Source organism: Bubalus bubalis, chromosome 9 (assembly GCF_019923935.1).
Source record: "Bubalus bubalis isolate 160015118507 breed Murrah chromosome 9, NDDB_SH_1, whole genome shotgun sequence".
NCBI lineage: Eukaryota > Metazoa > Chordata > Mammalia > Artiodactyla > Bovidae > Bubalus > Bubalus bubalis.
In genome coordinates, this window is record NC_059165.1 from 104050862 (window position 1) to 104066069 (window position 15208).

The window sequence follows — 15208 nt, forward strand, 5'->3', positions numbered from 1 at the left end:
CATTGATCACTGAGGAAGGCTTTCTTATCTCTCCTTGCTGTTCTTTGGAACTCTGCATTCAAATGGGAATATCTTTCCTTTTCTCCTTTGACTTTAGCTTCTCTTCTTTTCGCAGCTATTTGTAAGGCCAACTCAGACAGCCAATTTGCTTTTTTGTATTTCTTTTTCTTGGGGATGGTCTTGATCACTCCCTCCTGTACAATGTTACGAACCTCTGTCCATAGTTCTTCAGGTACTCTGTCTATCAGATCTTGTCCCTCAGATCTATTTCTCACTTCCACTGTATGTCATAAGGGATTTGATTTAGGTCATATCTGAATGGTCTAGTAGTTTTCCTTACTTTCTTCAATTTCAGTCTGAATTTGGCAATAAGGAGTTCATGGTCTGAGCCACAGTCAGCTTCTGGTCTTGTTTTTGCTGACTGTATAGAGCTTCTCCATCTTTGGCTGCAAAGAATATAATCAATCTGATTTTGCTGTCGACCATCTGGTGATGTCCATGTATAGAGTCTTCTCCTGTGTTGTTGGAAGAGGGTGTTTGCTGTGACCAGTGTGTTCTCTTGGCAAAACTGTTAGCCTTTGACCTGCTTTGTTTTGTACTCCAAGGCCAAATTTTCCTGTAACTCCAGGTAGCTCTTGACTTCCTCCTTTTGCATTCCTGTCCCTTATAATGAAAAGGACATCTTTCTAGGGTGTTAGTTGTAGAAGGTCTTGTAGGTCTTCATAGAATTGTTCAACTTCAGCTTCTTCAGCATTACTGGTCAGGGCATAGACTTGGATTACTGTGATATTGAATGGTTTGCCTAGGAAACAAACAGAGATCATTCTGTCATTTTTGAGATTGCATCCAAGTACTGCATTTCGGGCTCCTGTTTACTATGAGGGCTACTCCGTTTCTTCTAAGGGATTCTTGCCCACAGTAGTAGATATAATGGTCATCTGAGTTAAATTCACCCATTCCAGTCCATTTTAGTTTGCTGATTCCTAAAATGTCAATGTTCACTCTTGCCATCTCCTGTTTGACCACTTCCAATTTGCTTTGATTCATGGACCTAACATTTCAGGTTCCTATGCAACATTGCTCTTTACAGCATCGGACTTTACTTCCATCACCAATCACATCCACAACTGGGCTTTGTTTCTGCTTTGGCTCAGCCTTTTCATTCTTTCTGGAGTTATTTCTCCCCAGTCTCCAGTAGCATATTGGGCACCTACTGACCTGGAAGTTCATCTTTCAGTGTCCTATCTTTTTGCCTTTTCATACTGTTCATGGGTTATCAGGTAACTTGTGGTTGCCAGAGTAGAAAATGGGGTGGGGTTTGTGAAATGGGAGGTTGATATATACACACTGTGACGGTGTTTAGTTGTGAAGTTGTGTCCGACTCTTGTGACCCCATGGACTGGAGCCCACTAGGCTCCTCTGTTCATGGAATTTCCCAGGCAAGAATATCGGAGTGGGTTGCCATTTCCTTCTCCAGGGGGGTCTTCCTGACCCGGGATCAAACCCACATCTTCTGCATTGCAGGCTGATTCTTTTCCACTGAGCCACCAGGGAAGCCCAACACACTACTATACATAAAATAGATAGCTGGTAAGAATCTACTGTGTAGCACAAGGAACTCTACTTGTGCCCTTTAATGACCTATAGGGAAAAAAAAATCTTAAAAAGAGTGGCTTTACATATATATATATATATATATATATATATATATATATAACTGATTCACTTTGCTGTACAGCAGTAATTAACACAACACTGTAAATCAACTATGGTGCAATAAATATTTAAAAAATAATTTAGAAAATAATATGGCTATGGTAACATGAGCTTCCCAGGTGGCACAGTGGTAAAGAATCTGCCTGCCAGAGCAGAAGATGCAGGAGATGTGGGTCTGATCCCTGGGTTGGGAAGAGCCCCTGGAGAAGGGAATGGCTACCCACTCCAGTATTCTTGCCTGGAGAAAACCATGGACACGGGAGCCTGGCAGGCTATAGTCCATGGGGTTGCAAAGAGTCAGACATAGCAGTGATTGAGCAGGTACGCCTGCAACATGGGTATAGTAACAGAGTGGAGGGATGGCTCTCAACCAGGAGCAGGAGGTGAGGACGCTACCACACAGGGCGTTCTTGGCCAGGTCGGAAACATTTTTGAGAGGGGTGGTGCTACCGGCATCCAGTGTGTGGAGGCCAAGGATGCTGTTCAATATACCACAGTGTACAGAATGGCTCCCCAACAAAGAATGATCCAGCTCCAAAGTCAGCAGAGCCAAGGCAGAGAAACTGTGTTCTAGAGACTTGGAGTTCGTTAACTGTTGCTGAAACTTTGACAGTTGGAGCCTTTGATTCCTGACTCTGCCACTAGTTGGGTGGATGAGGTGGTAGTAAAAATATTGCAGAAAGGGGAACCCTTTCGAGGGTCCGAGAGTGGGCTCTTGTCTAACACTTGGGAATGAGTTGTCCAGGAGATACACGTGCTGACAAAACAAGAGAATTTATTGGGAAGGGACACCCTGGAGGAGAGCAGGAGGGAAAGGAAAAGTTGAAGGATTTCTCTGCCATGTGGCTCCCACCTTCAAGTTTTATGATGATGGAATTAGTTTTGGGGTTATCTCTGGCCAACATTCTGACTCAACGTCCTTCCTGGTGGTGAATGCATTACTCAGCCAAGATGGATTCCAGCGAGGTGGATTCTGGGAGGTTGGTAGGACATGTGGGCATCTCCTTTTGACCTTTCCCAAATTCTTACTGTTGGTGATGGCTTGTTAGTTCCATGTTCCTTACCAGGACCTCCTGTCACAGAGTAACTCACACAAATGGTTACTACAGTGCCTGGCCAGGGTGGGCAGTGTCAGTTAGTGTTTCCCCTACCAAAAACAGTCTTTAACAGGATTTCTCCAGTGGTCCAATGGCCAAGATTCCTTGCTCTTAATGGGACGGGGCGGGGAGGGGCCGGAGTCCGATCCCTCGTCAGGGAACTAGATTCCACGTGCTGCAACCAAGAGTTCAGGTGCTACAACTGAAAATCCTGCATGCCACAACGAGGATCAGTGATTTCCTGTGCCGGCAACTAAGGCCTGGCACAACCAAATAAAAAATCAATAAATGAAAATAGCAATTAATCACAACCAGCATTTCATGGGGTCTTTGGAAGAACCAGGCATGACGCTAGCCTCACAGTCTCTGTAAGTACATTTCATTCTCTCACCCACCAGAAAGGTGGTTGAGAAAGTTTAAGCCCAGGGAGGCCAAGTGGCCTGAACAAGGGGCTACATCTCTTTGGACCTCATTTCCTTCTTGGGGGGCCTTCCCTGGTACCTTAGACAATAAAGAATCTGCCTGCAATGCAGGATACCCAAGTTTAATTCCTGGGTCGGGAAGATCCCCTGGAGAAAGGGAATGGCAATCCACTCCAGTATTCTTGCCTGGAGAATCCCATGGAGCGAGGAGCCTGGCAGGCTATAGTCAACGGAGTCACAAAGAGTCGGACATGACTGAGCGACAAATACACACACTCCTCATTGGTGGGACGGGATTATGATGTGTGCCTCTCAAGGTTGTTGGGAGGACTGCCCTCCACAAAGGGCATCTGCTAGGATGAGCCCATTAGCCGGCACACAACAGTTAACCGCCAAGTCTGGCTAAGTGCCCAGCCTAGCCAGGGCTGGAGAGCCAAACAATTTCTTTTATTATCCTAGTTGCTGGGGGAATTGGCAGAGACCTGTGAAGTGCCTAGACAAAAGTTACTAGGGTTGCTGGGGGCATGCCTTTCAGGCAATGCCGAGCCCAGGAAATTTTCTTCTCCAGCCTACTTCCCTAGAAGATTCTAAATTGGCCCTTTCACCACCAGCAGGAGCTGGAGGAAGGCTGGAGCCCCCAAGGCAAACCTCTGTCCTTCCTGGGGAATCCAGACTTGCTTAGCTGTCTCCTTATGTGACCAACAGGAGTTGAGAAAGATGGATAACTGTGGATGAGCTGACTGATTGGACAGTTATGGACTCAGCACCTGCTATGTGCCAGGCGGGCTGACCTTGGCAGACGCGGACGTCACGTTCTCTTAGGAGGAACAAACAGTAAACAAAGAAGAAACATCAGCTGGTGGTGAGTACTGTGCAGAGAATTAAAATAGGGTGATGGGGCGGGGAGCAATTTGAGAGGTCAAGGAGTAGTGGCATGGTCAGAGAGAGCCTCTCAGGAAATGGTGTTTAAGGTGGAATGTGGATAACTTGAAAAGGTACAGCATGGGAGTTCAAGTATGGCATATGCAACGGCCCTAAGGCTGAGACCAATTGGCCAGCATTAGACCAGAGGAGAAGGGGACAACAGAGGATGAGACGGTTGGATGTCATCACCGACTCAAGGGACTTAAGTTTGAGCAAGCTCCAGGAGTTGGTGATGGACAGGGAAGCCTGGTGTGCTGCAGTCCATGGGGTCACAGAGAATTGGACATGACTGAGTGACTGAACTGAACTGAAACTGCTTCCCAGGTGGCTCAGTAGGAAAGAATCTCTTTGTCAATCCAGGAGATGCAGTAGATGTGGGCTCAATCCCTGGGTCAGAGAGATGCCCTGGAGAAGGAAATGGCAACCCACTCCAGTATTCTTGCCTGGAGAATTCCATGAACAGAGGAGCCTGGCAGGGTTATAGTCCATGGGGTCGCAAAGAGTTGGACATGACTGAGCAACTAACACTTTAACTTTTTGTTGTAATAAACTGTCAGGGTGAGTGAAACAGCATTTGTGAATCCTGCGAGTCCTCCTAGGGAATCCTCCAAAGCTAAGGTGGTCCTGGGGACCCCTGAACAGCAAAGCCTTTCTGGATGGACAAAGCAGGGAAGGGAAGTTGGGGCAGAGAAGAAAAAGATGAGCAAAAGTTCAGGCTGTTAGGTAAAACTATTTCTTGAGTGCCTGTATGTAAAGTGGGGCCATTTGAAAAGTATATATGAACAACTGGAAAATAATATCATATTTTTATTCTTTTATTTTTTTGACCGCACATGGGGGATGTGGGATCTTCATTCCCCAACCAAGGATAGACCCTGAGCCCCCTGCATTAGGAGCATGGAGCCTTAACCACTGGCCCACCAAGGAAGTCCCTTTTTCTTTATTTTTTTGATTGGAGTATCATTGCTTTACAATGCTGTGTTAGTTTCTGCTGTACAATGGAGTGAATCAGTCATATGTATGTATGTAAACCCTCCCTGCTGAGCCTCTCTCCCACTTCTCCTTCCCACCCCTCTAGGTCATCGCAGAGCAACGAGCTGAGCTGAGGCGGGTACTTACATACCTCTGTCCCAAATGCCTTGTTCACATTTGCTTCCTCATGGAACTTTGGGTATTTATTTTGGTTGTCAGGCACGTTGTGCTTTCTTCCTTGCATGTTGTTCCTGAGATGAGAGCCTCCTCTTCTCACCCTAGCCCACCCGGGAGTGGTTCTCACTCCCATTTCCCAGAAGATGGCAGCTGATGTCCCGGGAGAGAGGCTGTTGGCTTAAGTCCTCCAGGAAGGCAATGGAGGAGTCAGCATTCCAAGCAAACCCATGGACACCAAGGTATCCATTCCTCCAATCTGTGGTTTGTCAACACTGAGAGGTGCGTGAGGCAGGAGTGAGGTCACCAAAGCATCTTCTGGAAGGCCAAATCCTGAGAAAGTCTTTTCCTGCTCACTTTTTTTTTTAATTTTTCCCCAGGCTTTATTGAAATACAATCGACATATAACATTGTGTAAGTTTAGGGTGTATCATGTCCATATGATGCACTTCAGGATGGCTACCCACGGTAGCATTAGCCAACAGGTGTCACATAATTACCATTTCATTTTTGTGGTGAGGACACTTAACTCTCTTAGGAACTTCAGGTGTGTAACACAACATTGCACAGTATTGTTAACTGTGATCATCACGCTACACATTAGATCCCTGGACTGACTCATAACTGGAAGCTTGCACCCCTTGGCCAACCTCTCCCCATTTCCCCACCTACAGTCCCTGGCAACCACCATTCTACTCTCTGTTCTGAGTTGGGCTTCTTTTGTGCAGTTGTTTGTGCTGGGTCTTTGTTGCAACACGTGGGCTTCTCTGTTGGGCAGCACAGGCTCCAGGGCACGCAGGTTCAGTTGCGACACGTGGGCTTCATTTCCCAGCAGCATGTGGGTTCTTAGTTCCCTAACCAGGGATCGAACCTGCATCTCCTGCCTTGGAAGGTGGACTATTAACCACTGGACCACCAGGGAAGTCCCTGAGTTGGGCTCTTTTTGGATTTCACATATAAGTGAGGTCTTGGAGCAGTTATCCTTCTCTGGCTTGTTTCACTCAGTGCAATGCCCTCAAGCTCCATCCATGCTGTTTCAAATGGTGTATTTGATTATTTCAAACAGCACACCTCGGTTGCTTTCTTTTTTTTTTTGACCTTGACCGGCATATGGGATGTTACTCAATCAGGGATCTAACTTGCACCCCGGCATTATAAGCGTGGAGTCTTAACCACCAGGCCGTGAGAGAAATCCCTCAGTCAGTTCCAGGTGGGTAGGTCCTTAACTGCCCCTCCGGAGACTTGCTAATTTCCCTTCTTCTCAAGGAGAGCAGGCCTCAGGTTCCACACCTCGTGCAGGCAAGCAGATTCAGCTAGAGTTGATTTAAAGTTGGTGTCCCAGTTTCTCAGCACTGCTGACATTTGGGGACAGATGGTTTTCCGTGGAGGCCCTGTCCTTTGCCTTGTGGGGTGTTGGGCAGCATCCTTGGACCCTACCTTCTAGATGCCAAGAGCTTCTCCCCCAGTCGTGACAACCAAAAATGTCTCCAGATATCGCAAGTGTCCCCTGGGGGGGGAGTGCAAAATGGTCCCCAGTTGAGAACCGCTGGCTTAAATAGTACACCTGTGCCCGTACTTCACTGGAGGGCACAGTGAGCACAGGATGGGATCGGGGTTCCCCCGAGTTTGTCCTTCTTGCCTGCCCTGCCAGGACTTGGCACTGCTCCCAGCATCGCGCAGCCTCCCTCTGCACACCTGGGCCAGGGCTCAATTTTCATGGAGCCCCAGGGGACCCCAGTGTTCGGGAGGCTGGTTGGTCCCTGGGCTCCAAAGCTGAGTGCCAGGAAACCGCAGTTACTGTGGCTACCGGTGAGCTCCCGGGGCGAGGAGCTATTGGTTGAGGGGGAAAAGGCTCGGGTGCCTGGCGGAGTCAACATCCAAGGGATATCGGCTGGGAGGCCACTGTCCAACATCTCTCCCCATTAGCTTTCGCAGACCAAGTGGAGCCGTGAAGAGCCACTGGTTCATCTCCCCAGGGGCCCTGGAGGTGACAGAGGCTGCGGGTGGTCAAGAAACCTAGGAGGGTGAGACAGGTATCCCACTGCAGATGGCCCTGCCCGGCTGGCCTCCTAGGAAGGCCATCTGGCCACTGGTGTGAGGTGTCTGAGGCCCCGGCCCTTTCCTGGGGAAAGACTGTCCAGGTGGGTGGGCAGCATGAACTGCAGCCCCCTCAGCCCAGGCACCCGCCGGCGGCTTCTCCACGGTCAGGCAGGCCCCCTCCCAGCGCCTGTATCCAGAAGCGTGGCCATCTTCATCAGCTCTACAGTCTCAGGTAAGGGACAGGGCAGGACTGGGAGCTCGGGGGGTGCCAGGGCCAATGGGCATGGCTCACAGTATCCTCTAGGAGACCTGGATGTGAACACAGCCCGGCCAGTGACCCACACACATAGGGACTGGTGAGGGAGAGCCTCCCTGACCCTTTGCTTCCTCCCCTATAAGTCAGCCTCAGAGCCTGACTTGATAGAGTTGTTGTCAGTGGCAAATGATTCTACAACTAATATTAATGATGAATGTTCTAAGCTAGGCTTAAAAAGTGCCCGAGTCTTCCCACAGCTACAAAGCTCTGTATGACAGGATCTGGTTTACTCCCCAACTTTATCTGGTGTAACTCTCACCTCACACCCACACCCACCCACACTGGGCTCCAATAGGTCCAGGAACCTACAAAGCCCCAAGCCCCAGAAACTGTAGTTATTCAACTGATCTGTTTATCTAATGCATGACTCCTCCAGCCAGGCTATAAGCTCCATGAAAGCAGAGTCCACAGTGTGTGCCAGCAAGGGCTTAATAACCTGTTCTTCGAAAATTAAAACAAAAACCCCTGATTCATACTGTCTGCCAATTTCTGTGGTGTAAATTCTCCCACCATGGTCAATTTCAAGCTGTCCTGGGTGACCTCATAAACATGCAGCCAGATATGTTGGGTAGCTCACCATCCTCGAATATTTCCCTAATGCAAAATCAATAGCTGTAAACAAACTCAAGAGCAGAATCCATGGTCAAGGGTAGTAAAATAGTTCAGAAGTGATGAGGTTTGAGTATTTGCATTCTCCACTTTCACTATCATGTGTTTCATCCTAAGTTCAGATAGTTTAATTTTTCACGTTATTGTTATTTAGTTAAGTCATGTCTGACTCTTTTGCGATCCCATGGACTGGAGCCGGTCAGGCTCCTCCGTCTGTGGGATTCTCCAGGCAAGAATACTGGAGTGGGTTGCCATTTCCTTCCCCAGGGTATCTTCCTGACCCAGGGATTGAACCCGAGTCTCCTGCATTAGCACATGGGTTCTTTACCACTGAGCCACCTGAGAAGCTAATTTTTCACAGTGGCTGTTTTAACAAAATCCCTGATGACTTAGCAATCAGCTCTCCCAGGACAGCAGAGGCCAGCTCCAGCATACTGCATTGTCTACATATGCATTGTTTGCCATTGTATCCTTGATGCTTGTTTTTTTTTTTTTTTTTTGGCATTTTTGTCTTGCGGGATCTTGGGGCTTCCCAGGCATTGCTGGGTGGTAAAGAATCTGCCTGCCACTGCAGGAGACATAAGAGATTCAGATTCTATCCCTGGGTCAGGAAGATCCCTTCGAGGAGGAAATGGCAACCCACTTCAGCGTTCTTGCCTGCAGAATCCCATAGACAGAGGAGCCTGGCTAGCTACAGTCCATGGGGTTGCAAAGAATTGGACTTGACTCAAGTGACTTAGCACGCATGCAAACAGGATCTTAGTTCCCTGACCAGGGATTGAACCTGTGTCTTAATCACTGGACCACCAGAGAGCCTTTGTAGTGTTTGGACATAAAGTAACTGCACAGTGGACATTTTATGGACAAATATAAGTAACCTGTGGAATTCATAGGACAGGCACAGGAAGGGAGTAGGAGACAGGTCCAAGACTGGCACAAGGTCAGTGCCTGCGCTAGCAGGTGCAGCAGCAACAGTTCCATCAACATTTATTGAGTACCTGTGTTGAGTGCTGAAAGATTAGCAATGACCTAGATAGAGCAGAGGTTTTTGACTTTCGGGAGCTTGTAGCCCTGCAAAATAGAGGCATCACCCCCTTTGTACAGAGGAGGAAACCAAGGATAGCATGATGCTTGGCACAAGGCCATACAATGAAGGCAAGTGGTAGAAAATAATCGTAGAATCCAGATTTACCCTAGGCAGGGCTGCCAGATTTATCAAAAATAAGAAACCAAACCACCACCATAACCAGCAAAACCAGGACACCCAGCTCAATTTGCATTTGAAATAAACAACCAATGATGTTTTAGTATAAGATAGTGTGCAGAGCTGGGAAAGGAAATGGCAACCCACTCCAGTACTCTTGCCTGGAAAAATCCCATGGACAGAGGAACCTGGTAGGCTATAGTCTATGGGGTCGCAAAGAGTCAGACATGACTGAGCGACTTCACTCACTCACTCAGTGTGCAGAGCGGCTTCTCTGGTGGCTCAGCAGTAAAGAATCTGCATGCAGCGAAGACTGCCTGCAACGTAGGAGACGTGGATTCGATCCCTGGGGCAGGAAAATCCCTCGGAGAAGGAAATAGTGACCCAGTCCAGTATTCTTGCCTGGGAAATCCCACGGGCAGAAGAGCCTGGCAGTCCATGGGGTCACAAAGAGTCAGACACGACTGAGTGAGTAATCCACCACCACCAGTGTGCAGAGAGGGACATACTCATGTTAACAAGTGATTTGTGTTACACATGCAACAGGGCCTGTCAGAAATGCACATTCTGGAGTTCAGGGAGTGGGCTGCACTTATGCTACCAGGCTTCTCATTACTTATCTGAAATGCAAATCAGTGGGGTGTCCTGTATTTTATCTAGCAACCCTAACCAAAGGCGAACAACCATACTGGTTAGCTGGGTCTGAGGGGTTTCCTGGGATGTGGGATTTTTAGCACTAACACTAGAAAAGTCTCAGGCATAGTTGGTCTTTCTGGCATGCCTCCTATTTTTTGTAGCTTTCGATTTTTCATGAACAGTCCTAGCCTTTGTAAGAGTTGTTGTTGTTCAGTCACCAAGTCATGTCCGACTCTTTGCAACCCCATGGACGGCAGCATGTCAGGCCTCCCTGTCCCTCACCATCTCCTGGAGTTTGCCCAAGTTCATGTCCATTGAGTCAGTGATGGATCCTTCCAACCATCTCATCCTCTGTCGCCCTTTTGTCCTTCTTGATCTTTCCCAGCATCAGGGTCTTTTCCAGCAAGTCAGCTCTTTGCATCAGGTGGCCAAAGTATTGGAGCTTCAGCTTCAGCATCAGTCCTTCCGATGAGTATTCAGTGTTGATTCCCTTTAGGATTGGCTGGTTGGATCTCCTTGCAGTCCAAGGGACTCTCAAAAGCCTTCTCCAGCACAATTCAAAAGCATCAATTCTTCGGTGCTCAGCCTTCTTTATGGTCCAACTCTCACATCTGTACATGATTACTGGAAAGAATATAGCCTTGACTATACAGACCTTTGTTGGCAAACTGGTGTCTTTGCTTTTTAATACACTGTATAGGTTTGTTGGTGCCAGTGGTAAAAAACACACCTGCCGATGCAGGATATGTAAGAGACGCAGGTTCCCTCCCTGGGTTGGGAAGGTCCCCTGAAGAAGGGCATGGCAATCCACTCCAGTATTCTTGCCTGGAGAATCACCATGGACAGAGCAGCCTAGAAGGCTAGGCTTTGGTCCATAGGGTCACACAGAGTCAGACACGACTAGAGTGACTAAGCACACACACTAGGTTTATCATAGCTTTCCTTTGTAAGAGCACCTGAGGCTAAAAGCAGAGCTGTGAGGCAGGGACGAGTTCTGAGTTTGTCCAGTTCCTAGCCTCCATGCCGTTCCTTGCAGATATGGACACAGAGAGGGAAGCCCTCCAGAGCACCGCCTACCCCGAAGTACAGACCTTCTGCCAGAAGCACGGCCTGATGTTCGAGGTAACTGCTGCCCCGCCCCTCACTGTCTCAGCAACCCAGGCAGGCATACGGGCTCCTTGCTCAGAGGGGCTCCACACCAGAACTACAGATGAAAGTCCTCTGAAGAAGGCAGGCGGAGAGGTCGTGGCCATGGGCACTGCAGCCAACCCAGGTGGTGTGCCAAAGTACTGGGAGTGGATGCCTTGCAACTCTGCTCCTTGGGCATGCCACTTTAAAAAAAAAAAAAGATTTACTTTCTTTTTCTTTTTGGCTGTGCTGGGTCTTCGTTGCTGTACATGGGCTTTCTCTAGTTGCAGAGAGCAGGGGCTACTCTTCGTTGCTCCCAATGCAGGGGACCCAGGTTCGATCGCTGGTCAGGGAATTAGACCCCATATGCTGCAACTAAGAGCTCACATGCCACCCCTAGACCTAGCACAGCCAAATAAGTAAATCAATAAGAAAAAATACTTTACAAAATGATGGTGGAGGCTGTGGGTGTGATGGATGACGCAGGCTTCTCTTGCTGTGGAGCACGGGCTCTAGAACATGTGGGCTTCAGCAGCTGTGGTTCCCAGGCTCTAGAGCGCTGGCTCAGTAGTTCTGGTTCAAGGGGTGAGTTGCTCTGCGGCATGCGGGATCTTCCTGGGTCAGGGGTCAAACCTGTGTCTCCTGCATTGGCAGGCTGATTCTTTACCCCTGAGCCACCAGGGAATCCTTGCATGTCACTTTCATCGTTGCTTTGTCCTGTCCTCCAGCCCTCCTGACACTGGAACAGCTTTACGGGGTATCTATAAGGGCTGTGGGATATTTGGGGGGGTATGCATGTGAGACGTGCACCAGCTGGGCAGTCACCATGGGCCCTAGATGGAGGGCACCAATCCCCGGGTGGGGATGTAGACGGCTGCATGTTTCTAAGCGGAAACTGATAAACCATCTTTGGAGTCTCAGCCTCAGTTGATGCTATCTCTTTGCCATTTACAACAGTTATCCAGAGAGCCTAGCCACTGGACCACCAGGAAAGTCCCTCTACATTACTAAGAAAGAGGCCCTCACTGATCATGAGACGTGATTCAATGGCAGAGACACTAATAGGAAGACATAGGTGCTGAGCACTGATGAAACGCCTCCTGTGCGTCCCCTTAATGTGCGACTAAGGCAATAAACACCCTCAAGACGCAGGCTGGGAGACAGTGGCCTGGAGAGATGGAGTTTCTTGTGTGGGCCCAGTGGCTGAGCCTTTTTCCTTTTCCCTTTCCTCCTCCAGCCACATCCGGTACTGTAGTCCTTTTACCCCATGCTGTAGTTTATTAGGAATTTTATGTCCTTCTCTCTGGACAAAAGAATTGAGGGAGACATGGCCTGTTCTGAGTCCCACCCACTCTCTCCTCATCCCAGCTTTCTGCCTGGGCAGCTTCACTGCTTGAATTAAACCATTCTACTCAGCCCCACCTCCGGCCAGTGGGCCAAAATGGACCAAAAGCGTGCAGTTTCCTAGGACATTTGCCACGTCTGATTCTGGCCAAGCGAAAACCCTCCTTTGCAAAGAAAGCTCTGCAAACAAGGGTGGACATGTCCTTGTTTAAAAAGGAACAGTTTGAAAATGCCCAAGTTCTTTAAAAATGTTTTAAAATATTTTTAAGTAAACGTTTGGGTTTGGAATTCAGATTTGCAGGAAAATTGCCTGTAGGATAGAGTCTCCATATGCCCCCACCCACTCACTTTTCCCCCTGTTGTGAACATCTTCTATTACCGGAGCATGTTTGTTATGACTAAGAAATGGACATTGGTACATTGCCTTTAAGCAGCCTCCAGACTTTCAGACTAACACCATCTGTGTCTCCTTTCTGGCTGGAGAACTCGGTTACATTTAGAAGGCCAAGGAACTCTTACATTGAGTTGTCCCAGCTCCCCAGTCTCCTGTGGCTGGGACAGCTCCTTGGTCTTCTCCTTCGTGCTCATGAGCAGTACAGTTGTGGGGAAGATTGCCTGGGAGTCCTGCGGCATACCTCCAATTTGGGTCTGTCTGATATTTTTCTCATGATTACACTGGGATTATGGGTATCATTCAAGTTCTTTTAATCCAGACATCCATCTTTGAGGAAAGGTTTTCAAATTACTGAAAGAGGGCCTTCTCTGGTGGTCCAGTGGCTAAGACTCCGAGCTCCCAAGGCAGGGGGCCAGGGTTGGATATCTGGTCCAGGAACTAAGATCTGGCATGCTGCATGCTGCTGCTAAGTCGCTTCAGTCGTGTCCAACTCTGTGCGACCCCATAGACGTCAGCCCACCAGGCTCCGCCGTCCCTGGGATTCTCCAGGCAAGAACACTGGAGTGGGTTGCCATTTAAATAAAAAATGACTGAAAGAAACTTTATGCCTTTATCAAAAGGAATTGAAAAACATCACTCATCCTGCCATTTTCCTGACAAACCCATGCTTGTCATTTCCAGGTGGTTGACCTGAGGTGGGGTATTCGGAACACTGAGGCCACGAACCACATGACCACAGAACTCTGCTTGGAGGAGCTTGACCGGTGTCAGAAAACATCCATAGGGCCAGCTTTTGTTGTGAGTCTCTTGGGAGGGAGAGATTAACTCTTACTTCTCATTCTAGCCCCAGGATATGGCCCTTTTTCTAGACCAAACCCCTCAATGGAGGGAAGTGGGTGGCATGTCTGCTATCATGCTCAATCTTCATAGCGTGCCCATGGCAGACATTGCTAATTGATCACAGCACCCATTTTTCTGGAGAGCTAGCCAGAATCCAGACAGTAGCAGTCAAGTGGAAGCAGCAGGTGAGTGGCAGAGCAGAGTGCTGAATGCTGAAGCCCAAAGGCATCTTAGAATTTGCTCCAAGCTTTCCTACATCATGAGCTTTGTTTGGGGGACTTTTAGATCCTAGAAAACCATAGAGAAGGTGAAAATCTACAGGGTATGCAAATTTTTTTTCTCCCATATGCCCTGTGTTATTGGGAGCAATCTCTGTGTCCCTTTTTTGAGCGTGCCTCAGGAGCTAACTTCTTCTGATCCTAGGCGAGACTAACCAGGGTCTTCTCTCCTCCCCAACTAAACTCTCTCTGATACCAGAACAGTCTCCAGCTCACAATTAATGGTTTAAGTTATAATCAGCATATGAGATTCCAAAACTTTGATTTATTACATCACCAAGTTTCAAATATATCAAGAACTAGAGAATTTTGGCTCTTAAATCCTAGAGCAGGGATCAGCAAACCACAGCCCATGGGGCAAATCCGGTCTTCTACTTGTTTTTGTAAACAAACCTTTATTGGCACAAGCCTTTATTTGGCCCTTGATGGAAAGTTTGCTTAAACCTGTCCTAGAAAGTAAAGAGAGAAAAAGTCAAGAAACTATCTTTGCCCAATACACCTTAATTAAAAACAAGCTTTGAGCAGCTCCCCCAAAAAACTTCTGGAGATATGCATATAGCAAGTAAAAGAAGGTTTATAAAAGCTGTTTTCTAGGGAAATAAAGACAAATAAATGAAGCCCATTTGGCCTTAAAATTGCCCTGCCCAGTCAGTGTGCGTGCATGCATGCTAAGTCGCTTCAGTGGTGTTCGACTCTTTGCAACCCTATGGATTGTAGCCCACCAGGCTCCTCTGTCCATGGGACTCTCCAGGCAAGAATACTGGAGTGGATTGCTGTGCCCGTCCTCTCCAGGGGATCTTCCCGACCTAGGGATCAAATCCATGTCTTTTATGTCTCCTGCCTCAGCCGGCAGGTTCTTTACCACTAATGCCACCTGGGAAGCCCGCTGCCCAGTGTAGTAGCCACAAACCACATGTGGTGATTTAAATCGATTAATATCAGGCAGAATTAAAACTTCAGTTCCTCAGTTGCACCAGCCGCATTCCAGTGGCTCAGTGGCCGCATGTGTCAAGTGGCCGCCGTGTTGGACAGCATGGATATGAACACTTCCAGGGTTGCTGAAAGGTCTAGTGCTGCTTTAGAGATTAGTTCAGTTCAGTTCAGTCGCTCAGTC

The 15208-nt window shown here is 48.1% G+C and overlaps 1 protein-coding gene across 3 annotated transcripts in view; it reads left to right on the plus strand.

The window, feature by feature from the left end:
- Positions 1-3599: 3599 nt before the first annotated feature.
- Positions 3600-15208, plus strand: part of NWD1 (NACHT and WD repeat domain containing 1) — an 81454-nt gene continuing 69845 nt past the window's right edge. The window contains exons 1-4 of one of the 3 annotated variants that reach the window (XM_025293777.3): positions 3600-4097; positions 5414-5547; positions 11147-11232; positions 13658-13774. In XM_025293777.3, the coding sequence (XP_025149562.3) occupies positions 11149-11232; positions 13658-13774 (201 nt within the window). In that variant the 5' untranslated portion in view covers positions 3600-4097; positions 5414-5547; positions 11147-11148. The remainder of the gene's footprint in view (positions 4098-5413; positions 5548-11146; positions 11233-13657; positions 13775-15208) is intronic. The other 2 variants (XM_006057865.4, XM_006057866.4) reach the window with 2 other exon arrangements.